Source organism: Peromyscus californicus, unplaced genomic scaffold (genome assembly GCF_007827085.1).
Source record: "Peromyscus californicus insignis strain IS unplaced genomic scaffold, ASM782708v3 Scaffold_6__1_contigs__length_162567912, whole genome shotgun sequence".
Taxonomy (NCBI): Eukaryota; Metazoa; Chordata; class Mammalia; order Rodentia; family Cricetidae; genus Peromyscus; species Peromyscus californicus.
Window position 1 is genome coordinate 104,286,036 of NW_026294584.1, and position 14,702 is coordinate 104,300,737.

The following is a 14,702-nucleotide window of genomic DNA, read 5'->3' on the forward strand; positions in this document are numbered from 1 at the left end:
CACTGCTGCTCATGCCCCTCCGCTGCCCCTCTTTCGGTGAGTGTGATTCCACTTCTCCTCTGGGGACACACCTCCCCTCTTCTTGGAGTTAAGGGACCCCCACCCACTGGCTTTAGGGGTAGCTTACCCCAGCCCTTGCCAGTCAAAGAATTCTGGTCTTGGGACAGGACAGGCAAAGGTTCAGGACCCAATCTGAACCAACCTAACTCTCGTATGGTCCTGGGAAAGCAGAGCTCACTTTCTATGGTGGTCACTAAGGGACAGTGACTTTTCTGGGCAGTCTACCCAGATTGAAGCCAATAGAACAAGATGGAGCAGGGCGGCCCAGACAGCCCATGCTAGTACTGCGAGCCTGTTTCTTGTTCCATAGGCCCAGGGAGTCCCTTTTCCATAGAAGCCTGTGAATCTGTGTGAATGGGATTTCCCCGACCTGCTGGCCCCCAGGGGTCATCCATCCCTTCTCTGGCAGGATTCTGACTTCTTCCCTGGGACCATCTCAGAATGCAGGTCCTGTCTCAGAATAGGAAGTGCACTCAGGGTGACAGCCAGGGCCATCTTGGGATGTGCCATAGTCTGCATAACCCCTCTGAAACTCACTTTGATATTTATTGTCCAGAAGCCAGCTGTGGGTGTTGTGCACCTGTAACCATAGCATTTAGGAGGCTGAGGCAGGAGGATTGTGAGTTCTAGCAGTGTGGGCTACCTACGGGGAGGGAGAGGGTTTAATTGTGGTTATGACAATGCTAATGGGCCTTTAATAAACGATTAGGGCTGGAGCTCCCCCTTCTGGATGGCTTAGTGTCATTAGCACACATCAGTGTCACACAGCAGCTCAGGCCTGCCCCTCTCCAGCTTTGTTCTGCCACAGGACCATGAGACCCAAAGCCCTCCCAGGTGTGGCCTTCCGCCATGGAGGTCTGGCTTCCAGAACCTTCTAATCCTACGGCAGAAAGCAGCTAAGGCTGGACAAAACAACAGCTATTGTTCATCACCAGCTTTAACTCCACCTCGAGCTCGCTGGGGGTGTGGATACGTTCACACCCCCATGCCACCCCACTTTGTTGTCTGCTCTTCTGGAAGGACATCGACCGGAAGAGCCGCTCCGAGACAGCTCACCTCCTCAAGCCTGGAGTGTAGGACTCTGACTCCTCAGGGGCAAGAGCGGAACAAGGCAATGGTGGTGAGTGATACACTGCCCCTTCGATCCTCCTGAATACCTGCCAGCCTAGACCCTCTCTTCCCACCTCATCCCTCTCACAGAAATGCCGGCCAGGCAGTGCAAGGAAACTGTGCTTAGGGGCTGCTAATGGCATGTAGAGATACCTTTCCAGCAGGTGGATTGGAAAGTGGGATACCTTCACCCAGCAGTGGAGAGTGGGATGGCATGGGACACTAGCCCCACATTACCTGCCAGGCTACACACCAAGGACAGGGCACTATCAGCATCACAGCCCCTAGCATCTGCTCATGGATGGAGTGACTGTCCCCCATTGAGCTGGGTAGTGAAGGACGGTTACCTAGCAACTAGGAAGCCAGGGTGCAAAAGAGCTTCTGGAGCCAATGGGATGGGAGGAACCAGAACTGCTGAAGGAGCAGACTCAGGCCACTGCCAGTTAGAATAGGACACTAGGGTTGATGCTAGTCACAGGAGAGCCCTGCATAGCCAGTCAGCTCAGCCAGGCAGGAGAGGGCAGTGGAGGAGGCGAGGTTGCACTGTGGAGACCAGTTTCTGGTGGGCTGGACGTATAGGCTACAATGTATATTACTAGGGTTCATCCAGTGTATGCACAGGAAGGCAGTTGCTCTTCGGGATCATGTGGAGTAGAAAGGTGAGACACCGTGGGAGAGGGAAGGCTACCAGCAAGGCCACAGCCAAGAGGCCAGCGGTGTGGCTGCCTGCCTCTGTGTACCATCACTTGGTGTGGCAGAGATGAGAAGACAGGAACACCAAGTGAGCCATGTTGAGACTTAGAAACCATGACATGGCTTGAATTCAGTGGATGATGGTGAGACTTCTTGTCAAGAGGCCTGGAGAAGTCCAGGAAGGAGACACAAACCTTCCCTGGACTCAGGCCCTGCTGTGACCCCAGGAGTCAGCCCCAAGCATGCCTGCCGCTCTCCTACCCACCACCTGCCTGCCTCTCTACAGCAGGAAGAGCCTTCGAGGCCCAGGACGTCAGACTGCCCAGTACAGAACATGGGCGGGACTGCTGAAAAGATGAGTCACCAACCCAGAAAGAGGATGAGACCCTCTGGTGGTGTGGATGGGAATGTCCCCATAAACTCCCATCTGAACACTTGGTCCCCAGCGGATGGCACGATTTTGGGAGGTTGTGAAACCTTTAGGAGGTGGAGCCTAGCTGGAGGAAGAGGGTTGTTAGGGGCGGGGCTTGGACACTTCCTTTCCACTCTCCATTGCCTCTTCCTCCAAGAGGTGAGCAGGCGAGGTGTCCCGGAGGCACACTACTGCCACCACGGAGCTGCCTGCCACATCTCCCCCGCATGGTGGGCTGTATCCCCTTTAACTCTGAGCCCAAACAAACCCTTCCTCCCGTAAGTAGCTTCTTGGAGAGTATTTGGTCACAGTAACAAGAAAAGTAACTAATATGGGTCTCTATCTCCCACCATATGCTAAAATCGTTAAATATAAAAGTACAAAAACACAGAAGAGTGGCACATATCTCAGGAAGGGAAAAACTTCTCTAAACACAAAGCAGCAGAAAGCAACAAAAACATTTAAATATAAAACCATTTTCAAGGGGCTGGAGCCCTGGCTGCTCTTTCAGAGAATTTGGATTACATTCCCAGCATTTACATGGACAGATCACAAAGTCCTGGAACTCTAGTTCCAGGACTAGAATGATGCCCTCTTCTGGATTCCTTGGACACTACACACACATGTTACACATTTAAAAAATAAAAACAAAAACAAGCATATTCATAGCATGTAAATAAACAAAATCTTTAAAAGTTAAAAAAAAGCAATTGACAAACTGTAAAAATGTTTCTGTATGTAAATGATGGAGACATATTTTCTTTCTTCTATACGAAGATTGCACAGTGGCAGAAAAAAAATGAGCGCCTTAGTAGGGAAAAACCGTGGAAGTAATAACAGCAGCAACCACTTGTAGAGCACTTCCCACCGCCAAACATGTGCTGAGTACTAAGAACACATCACTTCATTTAAGCTACCCTTCCCTTCAAGGTGGAGACCCCATGCCCTGGATGAGGAAATGGAGCTTCGGCCCTGCACTCTTCACTGATGTCAGGCCGCTGTTAGTGGGCAGGGTTGGAATGGCAGAACCTGCCTTCTCTCAACCCAGGCTTCAAGTCCAAAACGAAAACTTTATTTCATTTATTTTCACTTTATGTGTATGAATGTTTTGTATGCATGCGTGTATACGCATCATTTTCATGTCTGTTGGATCCCCTGGAACTGGGATTACAGATGATTGGTTGTGAGCTACCTTGTGAGTGCTGGGAATCAAACCTGGGTCCTCTTGGGGAGCAGCCAGTGCGCTAAACCACTGAGTCATCTCTCCAGCCCTGAAAACGATATTTGATATTTCTATATGTGGAATATATTGTATAGAATATATTACACCATCTATGTTCAGAATATATACACACACATAGAGAGAGATTTAATGGTGTATATATTATTAATGAATATATATTTATATTGTTTGGCCATTTACAAAGATCATTACAATTTTTCCTATCAAATTGAGCAAAATCCTCCCCTCATGGGGTTCTAGAGATGGAGGACAGGCCCTTGTGCATGATCAGGGAGGCAACTCTACCTTTGAGCCTCATCTCCAGACCTTGGCTTTTTTGAGACTGGGTCTTGCTATATAATCTAGGCTGGCCTCCACTTCATGATCCTCCTGCATCAGCTGCCTGAGTGCAGGGACTGCTTGGGTCATCACATCTGGCTAACTGAACTCAGGGTGGGAAGCATCTCAAGCCCCAGAACACAGTTCCTCTGGTGAGTGCATGCTGGAGCAAAGGTGATATTTCCGGAGGTCATTTTGGGGATGTTTCCAGAGCCCCTGAAAGACCCACACACTTGACGGCAGTGCTGTTCCACTTGCCTTCCAACTGTCTAAAACTCTCCTCTGCCATTGCCCCAGGCTGACTTGATCAGTCACGGCCCTGGGCTCCCATGGCCCTGTCTCTGACAGGCTCCTCAGTGAGAGGCAGGGAGTAAGGACAAAGAGGCACTGGCAGATGGACTCCTGGATGTGGAGTGGGAGGAAGGCCACAGGTGGTCACCTTCCCATTCCTTTGTACCTGAGGGTGGTGGCATGCATCTGTGGCCTGCCCTGGATCCCTAGTGATCCTCTCACACCCTGCCAGACTTTTGCAAATCCACTGCTTTGTCTCTTGGGGCTATCTGGCTTCCCTGTCTTCCGTTCCTGGGTGGGATGCTGACCAAGACATCTCTTGACCTAGTGATTTCATTCTAGACTTTATCCTAGAGAAATAACCAGGAGAGTGGAAAAAGTATGAGAACATTACCTCAGCAGCTAAACCTGGACACAACAGGGGAGGATCTTGGGCCATCTGACAGCCATGTGTGAGCTGCTACACAACTGTTAAAAATCAGGTGGTAGGGGTCAGAGAGGTGGCTTAGAGGTCATGAGCACCGACTGCTCTTCCAGAGGACCTGGTTTGATTCCCGGCACCTACATGATGACGTAATCCAGTCTCGGGGCAATCTATCCTATCCCCATCTTCTGGTCTCCTTGAGAAACAAGCACCAACACAGTGCACAGAAATACATGCTGGAAAAACACCCATACACATAAAATGAAAGTAAAGGAAATTTGTAAAAAAAAAAAAAAAAAAAAATCAGGTTGTAAAATGATAATGAATAATGTGGAAATACATTGGAGAAATATTTCAAATGAAAATAGAATGTTCCTTGTGGTTCTAGTTTTTCAGTTTTCTGTTGTCAGATTGTGGGTGGCTTTATTTCCTTTGAATTAACTTTGTTTCATCTTTTAATTTTCTACAGTGTTCATCTCCCCCTCCTCCTTTGGAGACAAGAGTCTCACTCACAGGCTAACCTGGAACTCACAGAGACCCTCCTGTCTCTGCCTCCTGAGTCTGGGATCAAAGACATGATCACCACATAGCACTAATATTTGTGTAATTTTTTTAGATTTATATATTTTATTTTAGTGTACATGAGAGTTTTACCTGCATGTATGGCTGTCTGTGTACTGTGTGGGTGCCTGGTGCCCTGGGAGTTCAAAGAAGGCATCAGATCCCCTGGAACTGGAATTGCCGACAGCTGTAAGCCACCATGTAGGTACTAGGAATCAAACCCAGGTCCTCTGGGACAGCAGTCAGTGCTCTCAACCAATTTATGTTTAAATCACAAAATATAAACCTACTTGAGTATGTCATAGTTTAGGAAGATTTGTGGCTGAATTTCGATACCACAGATCTCTTTTCCTAATCTTTAAAGGGGGACCCCACAAGCCAAGAATGTCACTGCAGAGGTCAGGGCCGGAAGCACTGCAGCTTGCTCCACGCACTGGTTACCAGTGCCTGGGTCTCGGTAAACAGTAGCTGCTATTAAGGAGAAACTTAATCTCAGTGATGTGGCCCTGATGGCAGATGGATGGCAGCCTGGAAGGCAGCAGAGGGAAAAAGATGGGAGTGGAACTGCCCCACGGACCCTGCCAACATGGACCACTCCTCGTATCCTGCAGAGAGATAAGTGAGCAGAGCTACCTGCAGTGGGACCCAGGTCCAGGCTGGTGCCATTCAGTTCCTCCTCTTCCCAGAAGTACTGTGGTGGCTGCAGGAGCCGGGACTCCTCACTGTCCTCACTGGGGAAGCCTGAGCCCGGAGCTAGGCCAGCGCCCAGGCCCATGGCCTCACTGGGCTCCTCCGAGTCCAGTGGCTCAAAGTCAGTGGGCAACAGAAGATCAAGCAGGGAGGTGGAAGTGAGGCCCTCGGGGCCAGGTTCATCCATGCTGGCTGCACAGGCACCCAGGGAAGCTCCTGCAAACAGAAAACCAGACATCAGGAAGGATGGTAAGGACAAGGACTGGCAAGAAATACCACAAGGATGGACACCTCTCAGCACTGGGGCTTCAGGGGGACCTGAGATGCCCTTGTAGTGTGTTCAGCCTGCCCTGTGACAGTGGCAAGAGGACCAGCAGGGAGTGAGGACTTGATGACCCTGCTCCCCTCATCCCCAGGGTGCTCAGAAAGCTCCTCTGTCCCAGTCCAGTAGCTCTGCCAGGCACTGCAGGTACAAATTCGAGCCAAGGACTTTGCTCCTCATGTGACAATGTTCTTGAAGTTTGCATCCCAGCCTGAAACTCTTCCAGCCTGTGTTGTGATTTGCATCACAGCAGGTCTCCTCCGCACAGTTTAATAACCCACGCAAGGTTGCAGGGCAAGCTCACCAGGGCTGGTGATTCTGTACATTTGTTTAGAATTGTGGACCCCCCCTGATTCATCAAGATCAAACAAACAAAGACCAGATTACAAGTTAAAAAGGATCATCTTCCATTTCTTTCCCTCTGCCACTGAGAACGGCAGAACTGTACTATTGACCAATTTCACAGCTAGCTCGTTGCATGCTTTGGGAAGTTGCTCAAGGCTCCCGAGTGTCACCTCCTCACCTAGCAGACCAGGAGGTTGATGGAAATGCCCTCTGCATCCTTCCTAAGACTAAAAACATCAGTGGTGTGGGGAGGGCATGTCTAAGCCCCCCGACCCTTGCCCCTGCACTGGATGTGGACTGTGACCTGCTGTGATGATAATGAAGGGAAATTTTCAGTGATGTTTATAATAAAAACAAGACCTCATATTTTCAGGGCCATGTGCAAAAGTGCTTTACAAACAGTATCTGAATTTTAATCGCCTCACCCCCTGATGAGGAGGACAGCACTTGGCTGCTGAAGGAAGAGAAAAGACCACAGAGTTCCAGCAGAAACTGGGAGAATGTCAGGTACATTATGCACCTGTCAGTCAGCCCAGGACCAGGAATAGCACACTGACCTATAGGGAGCATCTGGCTGGGGTCAGTGGGGAGAAAGAGGGCCGGAAGGGGAGGCACACAGGGTACCGAGGAAACAAGCTTAGGTTTGTCTTCCCTGCTTGAGCTGAGGGGCTCCAAGCTCATTCATCAGTCCAGCCTTAGTGTCCATTGTAGAGCATGGACAGTTACTCCAAGCTCCCAGTCCCAGAGGCACTTACTGCAGGTGGGCAGAGCTATTTATCCCAGCGAGTCTCCAGGTACTGTGTGCACTGCCATACAGGGACCGGAAGAAAGCCCAGAGGCCCAGGACGTCCTCCACCTGGAGAGCCCTAAGAGCGGACAATGGGCTGCATCTTCACTTCATTTAGGCTGACCTCACACCTGTAATCGCAGCACTCTGGAGGCTGAGGCAGGAGGATTATAAGTTTGAGGCCAATTTAGGCTACATGGTAAGATCTTGTCTCAAAAAACCCAAATGAGAAGGGAGGAAGGGAGAGAGGAATGAAGGGAAGCAGGGAGGAAAGAAAAGGCTGATGTTAGTAGCAGGGCTCATCAATGTCCCGTGTGGCCTCAGAGATTGACTGTGGAGGCAGAGGAGACCAAGGCAGAACCAAAGGGCCACGGCTGGCATGCTGGTCCCTTCCACTCTGTGGCTCAGAGACGTTCCACTCTCGACAACCTCATCCACAGGCCATCTGAGCTGCAGGAGGCCAAGTTATACCTGGGGCAGTGGGGGGGGGGGGCGGTTCTGCCAGAAGGTAGGACTCAGAGACACTACTATGCTCTCTACCTATGGTACATCTGGTGGCTGGGGGAGATTCTGGCTCTGAAGCTAGGAATCATCACACCTCCTCCAGAGCATCTCTAGCTGTCCCAGATACCAGGTCCAAAGTCTCCAGCTGAGCCTGGCTTCATGAAGCTCAAGCTGTGCCCCTGTGATCACATTACCAGCTCACATGTGGGAAAGGACAGGGCATACTCATGGCTTCCAGACATCTAGAGGCCAGAGGGAGCCATACCAATCTTCTTGGTGTCCTCCACCCCCAGAAGAGGATGCCAATGAGTCCTTCTGACTCTCATCCCATCATAAGGAGACCCTAAAACAACTCTTGTTGTTATTCTAGTCCTGATATTATGGGGAAGAGCAATATCCACCCCATGACGGGTAGATGGTAGTAAGTCAATTTGCTGGGTCTAACGCAGAAACCACCCAGGTGAAAGGTTCTCTGAGGCTCTGGAGGTGGAAGGGTGTCCTCCAGGGGGCCTGGAATTCAACTTTGTGGTTCCTCCCTTGAGGCTAAGTTCCCCCTCCTCAGACCTGCACCACTGCACTATCCTCTCGACAGGCCTCGAGAGTTGTGTGAGATTTATTCTCTCAGGACTTCTGGCCAACCTGCCCAGGCCAGCCTGCTCTAGAAAAAGAGCCCGTGTAGAAAACAGCCGGGTTAGCAGTGCCCCAGCCAAAGCCCCGTGGGACAAAGCCAGCCAGGACAAGCTGACGTGGAACTTGAAGGAGTCTGGCTGAGATCAGAAGTGCCAGCAGATTCCAGCCTGCACTGCCAGCCCAGGGTCGTGAGCTAAATAAACGGAGTTTGTTCAAAACCAGGCCCTTTCAAACCTGAGCCAGCACAGACAGACTCACAGCGTGGCGGGATGTGTGAGTTAAACAGAAAGCTAAGCCACGGATAATCTTTGAGGCCAGTTATTCTGTGATGAGCCCCAAGAACCCACATTTCTAGAAAGTTCCCAGGTTGATGATTCTAGTTTGGGGATCACATGAAGAATTTCTGGGTTTTGGGGCTAGAGAGATGGCTCAGTAGTTAAGGGTCCTGACTGTTCTTGCCAAGAGCATGGGTTCAATTCCCAGTACCTACATGGTAGCTCACAACCATCTATAACTCCAGGTCTGGGAGGCCTAATGCCCTCTTCTGGCCTTTGCCAGCACCACGTGGTACATGGTGCACAGATACATGTGTAAGCAAAACACCCATATACATGAAACAGTAACAAAAAGAATTTCTGGAGTTTTTTTGTTATTGTTTTAAATTCACATGTATTCCTCCTCCCCCTGCCCGGTGTGTGTGTGTGTGTGTGTGTGTGTGTGTGTGTGTGTGTGTGTGTGTGTGTACACGCATGTGTACATGTGCATGGATGTCAAAGGACAACTTTAGGGAGTCAGCTCTTTCCTTCTCCCATGAGGGCTGGAGAATGAATTTAGGTCATCATGCTTTGTGACAAATGCCCTTACCTACTAAGCCATCTTGCCATCCTAACAAGTTCTAAGTCACAAAATTTGGGGGTGATTTGTTACACAGCCCCAAATTTGGCACAGCCTGCTGGTACACTGAGAAGGGTTATAAATGGAGTTCTTCCATGTCAGAATAGGGTGTGAGCAACTGAACTCCATTCATTCACTCATTCGTTCACCCAACAAGTCTTTTTATAAATGCTAGCTTTGCACCAGGCATTATACAAAGGTCAGGCAGATACAGAAATCAGAAAGATACAGTCCCTGACCTTCAAAGCGCCAGTTTCCTGTGGAGCCCAGGGGGAAGCCAAATCATCAAAGCATAGTGTGACAGGTACCTAAGAGGCCTAAAGAACGACAGCATGGTGCCTGTGCTGGCAGAATACAAGAGAAGGAAGGGAACCAGGCAAGAAGAGCTGCTGGGAGGAGGGGAGCAGAGCTGGGGCAGTACCTGGGAATGCTCACGCCTCATCTCATTCTGCAGGGTGGACAAGGGCGCCCCCCAAGGGAGCACACCCCCCCACACTCCACACTTTACACTGGGTGGACAGTGGTGCCCCCCAAGGGAGCACACCCCCCCACACACACACTCCACACGTTACACTGGGTGGACAGTGGTGCCCCCCAAGGGAGCACACCCCCCCACACTCCACACTTTACACTGGGTGGACAGTGGTGCCCCCCAAGGGAGCACACCCCCCCACACTCCACACTTTACACTGGGTGGACAGTGGTGCCCCCCAAGGGAGTACACACGCCCCACACTCCACACTTTACACTGGGTGGACAGTGGTGCCCCCCAAGGGAGCCCACACACCCTACACTCCACACTTTACACTGGGCGGACAACGGTGCCCCCCAAGGGAGCACACATCCCCACACTCCACACTTTACACTGGGCGGACAACGGTGCCCCCCAAGGGAGCACACACACCCCACACTCCACACTTTACACTGGGTGGACAGTGGTGCCCCCCAAGGGAGCCCACACACCCCACACTCCACACTTTACACTGAGTGGACAGTGGTGCCCCCCAAGGGAGCACACCCCCCCCCCACACACACTCCACACGTTACACTTCAACAAAGCAGTCAAGGCCACATTACTGGAATGAGGTCCACACTGCTCACAGCCCAAAAGGTCAGTTTTGTAGGAAGGACTTGGGTCTATTTAAAGGCTAGCATCTTGAGAAGGTGGAGGGGCTTCTCCAAGCTCCACCCTCCTAATATGCTGACCCATGAATATCCTTGATTCCCTCCTACCAACTCTCTCCAGAGACAGTCCCCAGTGGATCTTTTAGGTATTTCAGGATTCCCTACCAATGCTCACTGCGTCCATCTCTCCGCTGCACTATCCTGTGGAGCAGAGTGCCACCAGGGCCTAAGTGTACATATGACTCACCCAATGTTCCTGGCTCTGTATGGATGAGTAATGCTGTTGGTCCACAGACCACATTTTGAATAGCAAAACTCAGAACAGCCTTCTGACAGCCAAATCTGTACCTATTGCCCCATCACAAAGATGACCCAGCCAGATCCTTTAATGCAGCAGAGGGACTCACACACCCTAGTACCTCTTCTCCACTCTCCACAGTCACAATCATTCCCCATTCATGCCATATGCTTTAAACTGAGTTTCTAGGGATTTCCAGAACATTACATCTCCTTTGCTTTCTTTATACGTGCTATGCCTTCTGCATGAATATCCATTTATTCCCATCTTTCCCCCACCTAATTCTCAAAGATTTATTTTTATTTTCCTAGAATGTGTGCCCTCATGTACCACCCACACATAGTGCCCATGGAGTCAAGCTGAAGGGCATTGGGTCCCCTGGACCTGGAATTGTGAACCTCAATGTGGGTGCTGGGAACTGAATCCAGGTCTTCTGTAAGAGCAAGTGCTCCCAACTGCCAAATCATTTCTCCAGCTTTGCCTAGTTCTTTATTCCTGCCCTCGGACACAGCTAGCTCGCTCGCTCGCGCTCTCTCTCTCTCTCTCTCTCTCTCTCTCTCTCTCTCTCCCTCCCTCCCTCCCTCATATGTGGTATGTGCATGTGTGTGTGTGCATGTTGCATGCATGTGAGGGTGTGAGTATGCATGCACATGCAGAGGCCAGAGAAGAATGTCAGATGAACTTTATCTTTCTCTGCTTTATTACCTTGAGCTGGGGTCTCTCCCTGGCCAGCAAACTCCAAGATCTCTGTCCCAAGGCTGGGGTTACAGGCATGTGCAGACATGCCCAGCTTTTTCTGTGGGTGCTAGGGTTCTAACTCAGGTCTTCCTGCTTGTATGGCAATCACTCTTGTCCACCTAGCCAACTTCCCAGCCCCAGATACTTTCTGAGCAGCCTTCCCTGGTCACGTGCCTGGGCAGGGTGCCATTCTTTGTTATCACAATCTTGGCCCTATAGTTTGCTCAGCCATTGGCAACAGACAATCATATAACTCTCCTCACATGGTAAGCACATAGTGTGACCCTTGACACTATAGTGTCTAGTTCCTGATATACAACAGGGCTCAGCAAGTCCTTGAGTGAATAAATAATCATCGGGTTGAACCCTCCTGTTTTACAGATGAAATCACTGAGGACTCATGGGATTAAGTTAATAGAAAGAGCTGTAATTAGCTGTTCTCCCCACAGGAAGGTCTTGCAGATGTTCTGTGAAGGAGGTTTGGGAAGCAATTATTTGCTGGGCTGAGCTGCTTAAAACAATATTCAAGATAGCATAGCTACCCCAAGGGATGTAAGTGCCATGGAGGGAAGCCAGCGCTGAGGACTGGAGGGCATCCCTTTCCTTTGGACACTCGGCCTGGGGTTCCCACAGCAAATCCAAGCTGAGTCCAGGTGGAGCGTTCTGCCTCCCCGCAAAGTGCCTCCAGAATGCTATCCACCACGAATCTCTTATTCACAGGTCCACAGGGGCCCTGTTTAGAAACACTTCTATAAACTGCCCTTATTTATTTAACACTTATTTTCTAATTTTAAAATAAGTGAAACAGACTCACAGAATCCTATCAATCCAGTGCCAATTAAAACGGAGACTTGCTCATGAGGAATGTGCCATCTTATTGTAGGTAAAATTCACACAAGAAGGGCAGCTACAGCATCGTGTGGTCACTCCTGAGCTTTTGGTCTGAGCCAAGTGGTATACCAGGCCCTCCCCGGTGACACAAAGATGGACACTGGACAGTCTCTGCCTGCAGGGAAATTAGCAGTTTGGGGGAGAAATGGAATCTAAATTGTATACAAGCTACCAGCTGCTACAGCAGCCTTCGTTTGCAGAAGCAGCCTCCCCGGGGCTGGGAACAGGGATGGCAAGGAGCCAAATGAGAGAAACCAATCTGGAAAAACTCATTCATGCATCCCAGGAAGAAGAAAACGTCAGGTGATGAGGGATGTGTGTGCAAATTAAACCCCGAATAGTGTACAGGTTCCCAGGGCGCCTGAGCAAGCCACACTTCAAGGCCATGAGGAGTAAAGCTTTACCCACATGCTGTGTCTGGGCAGGGATGCTAGGAAAGACACTGCTTTAGTGATAATGGGAGAGAGTAAAGTTGGTCTTCCTCAAGAATCCAGGACTTACTCCACATGAGTCCTGAAGAGATGTGGCCCGCTCGCCTCAGAGCCTCTGCATTACCTCCTCAGAATCTGATTTAGCTGGGTACAGTGGCACATGCCTTTAATCCCAGCATTGGGAGGCAGAGGCAGGTGGATCTTTGTGAGTTTGAGGCCAGCCTGATCTACATAGTGAGTTCCAGGACAGCCAGAACTGCATAGATCTTCAAAAACAAAACCAAACAAAGAAACAAACAAAAACCAAACTAACTTAAGTGTGCTAGAGAAGTGGCCACAGTCAGCTGGACCTGGAACTGCCCAGCACTTCAGCGCCCCCCGCCCCCCTCCCAGACAATAGAGTAGGAGCTGTGCACTTCCCATGGGGCTGAGGTGGTGGTGGTGGGGGGGCGGCGGCAGGTGCTTCTTGGTCAGCCAGGTCTGTGTGCAGAGCACTGTGGCTGGGGGCACCCTGGATCTGCACCTTGACACCTCCATGCCCCAGGTGGGGGCCTCCACTCCCCAACTCCTTCTGCACTCCAGCAACCAGCACCCCCTGCCCTCCACACTAGCATCTCTTCTTCTGCATCCACCTTTCCTGGTGGTCTACAGGCATTAACAAAGACTGAAATCTCACTTTTAAAAAAAGGGGGTGGTCTGATATTTCCCCGGTTTTCCACTCTTTCCCAGCCAATTTTCATTCTCTGGAAGGCATGCTCGGTCTTTATAGAGACCTGGATGTTTTCAAAGGCTTTGGTAGTGGGCAATTATTTCGGCAAAGGGGTAGGGGGGTACTGCTTTTCAGACCTGCCCACCACGAGAAGACACCAGAATAGGTGCACTCTGTCCATTCTACAGATAATTATTTTTTCATTTAATAATTAGTCGGCCTCAATGGAGACCCCATCTGACTTAAAATCCCAGAATTATGCTCCCCGTGTGATTCATTTCCTTCCTCAAGCTCATTGCGTTTTCTGGTACTTCATCACCCCAAAGGGAGGCAGAAAGGAAAAGGCATACAGGAAGGGATGAGGGGGATCGGCCTCAAGGGAAATCAGATCCAAACAAGCCCAGAAAAGGGGGCGATGGAAACAGGCAGACATCTTAGGGTCAAAGAAAGCCAAGGTCCCAGAACCCGGTGTATCTCCCCACACCGCTCAGCCCTGGCAGTCTGGTCTGTCTACCCCCAGCTGCACACGGCCCCAGTCAGCAGCTTTCATGTCAGATCCCCCTAAGCCCTTCGCAGACACCAGCATGGGAGGTGGCTGGGCAGCATCTGCCACTCTGCCCCCACAGCCCAGAGTGGCAGCCACAACAGAAACGCTCCAGCACCACCATCCTGCACCCCATCCCCCACCACCACTCCACAGCGCTTAAGTGAAGCATTCTTCTACACAAAGGTATAAAAAAGAGGCACGCGGACAGACACACATGTGCCTGCACAGAGCCAGGGGCACGCTCATGGAGAGTGTGGCAGGAGAGAGGAGGGAGGGGCCTGACCAGCATCCTCCTGGTTACTAGGAGGAAGGCCACGAGAGCCAGGCCTGGGTCCTGACTTGTACTGCTGGCAGGACTGGTGTGGCTCCGACCCAGAGAGAGAGGGGAGGGGGGGGAGGGAGAGAGAGAGAGAGAGAGAGAGAGAGAGAGAGAGAGAGAGAGAGAGAGAGAGAGAGAGAGAGCGCAGATCTTCCCAGAGGATGCAGGTGGTCTGTGTAGATGTCTGATGCCAACACCAATGGATATCCCCCCCACCCAACCCCTGTGTTGTTAGGTCCTTTATTCCTCTCCAAGGGTAAAACACGTGCCCTTGCTAACTCAACCTGCTCACAGCAGGCACAGCAGTGCATTGTGAGGGGCCAGTCCTCTCTCACTCAGCCTTTTTGTTTTATTTATTTT

General features: G+C 50.7%; 1 protein-coding gene across 1 annotated transcript in view; it reads right to left on the reverse strand.

Annotated features, from left to right (window-relative positions):
- Positions 1-14,702, reverse strand: part of Podxl2 (podocalyxin like 2) — a 33,911-nt gene that overhangs the window by 17,746 nt on the left and 1,463 nt on the right. The window contains exon 2 of the mRNA XM_052719993.1: positions 5,746-6,018. Within this exon, the coding sequence (XP_052575953.1) occupies positions 5,746-6,018 (273 nt within the window). The remainder of the gene's footprint in view (positions 1-5,745; positions 6,019-14,702) is intronic.